Raw genomic sequence first — 918 nt, 5'->3', positions numbered from 1 at the left:
TTTTTTTTTTTTTTTTTTTTTTTACTGAGCATCTCTTCTTATTAGAACCTGCGTGGGGATAAAAGCTTGTCTGATTATGACAATAATGGTAATAATTATCATGATAATTATTAGTAGTATTATAACACAATAGGTTTAACATATAAAAAATCAGATCTAAACAAGTAATGCATTTGTGATGAACATATTAGTAAAGCCAACGTGATATTATTGTAATGACACTTGAGAACTCTTTCTAATCGATGCAGAGGCTCATAATCATAGTAACTTGTAATTTATACCAAATTCTTAACACATTTCTAACCTTTCATTCTCACTAATGGCAATGTAGTATAGCTGGATGCCTAACATTCAGATAACAACAGATAAAGTCTTAAGACTGAGATTCTTATTTATTTGTACTTTGTTTTCACCTTTACAACACCTCATGTTTTCGTTTTTGACCACTTATAGTAAACCTGAGCTTTAGGACATTTTCTTTTTTGTTGTAATCTTTTTTTTTCTTTTACTGGTCAGAAAATAAACGTCTCACTAAGAAACTTATACTAACACTCATCATAGGCTTCTTTGGCCTCTTTGAATTTGATGAACTCATCTACACTTTTCTTGAGGATTTTTGGCAAAGTCGAAAGATGTGGTTCAAGTTTTATCCTGTTCTCGTAAATGCTCATGTGACAGAGGTACTTCAACATCGGGGTATTTTTCAGGAACATTCTGCTGCAGGCGTTGTACTCTACCGACAGTTCTTCGGTTTCGACGCCGTCCTCCGATAGAGACTTATGAATGAGATCCTTTTTGCAATTGTTCGTCAAGACGAGGTTCAAGAATAAGTTGGCGTCGCTGCTCACGAAGATGATGCCATATCCTTGGCAATCGAACCCAGTGTAGTCACATCCGGCCGTGAGTTCGACGTAGAGC

General features: G+C 35.3%; 1 protein-coding gene across 1 annotated transcript in view; it reads right to left on the bottom strand.

Moving 5' to 3' along the window:
• Positions 1-545: 545 nt before the first annotated feature.
• LOC137634168 (uncharacterized) overlaps positions 546-918 on the bottom strand; it is a 754-nt gene continuing 381 nt past the window's right edge. The window contains exon 1 of the mRNA XM_068366429.1: positions 546-918. This exon is cut by the window's right edge and continues 381 nt beyond it. Within this exon, the coding sequence (XP_068222530.1) occupies positions 546-918 (373 nt within the window).

This window comes from Palaemon carinicauda, chromosome 3 (assembly GCF_036898095.1).
Source record: "Palaemon carinicauda isolate YSFRI2023 chromosome 3, ASM3689809v2, whole genome shotgun sequence".
Classification (NCBI taxonomy): domain Eukaryota; kingdom Metazoa; phylum Arthropoda; class Malacostraca; order Decapoda; family Palaemonidae; genus Palaemon; species Palaemon carinicauda.
The sequence above is the reverse complement of the archived record's forward strand: the minus strand, read 5'-3'. Positions and strand labels throughout refer to the sequence as shown.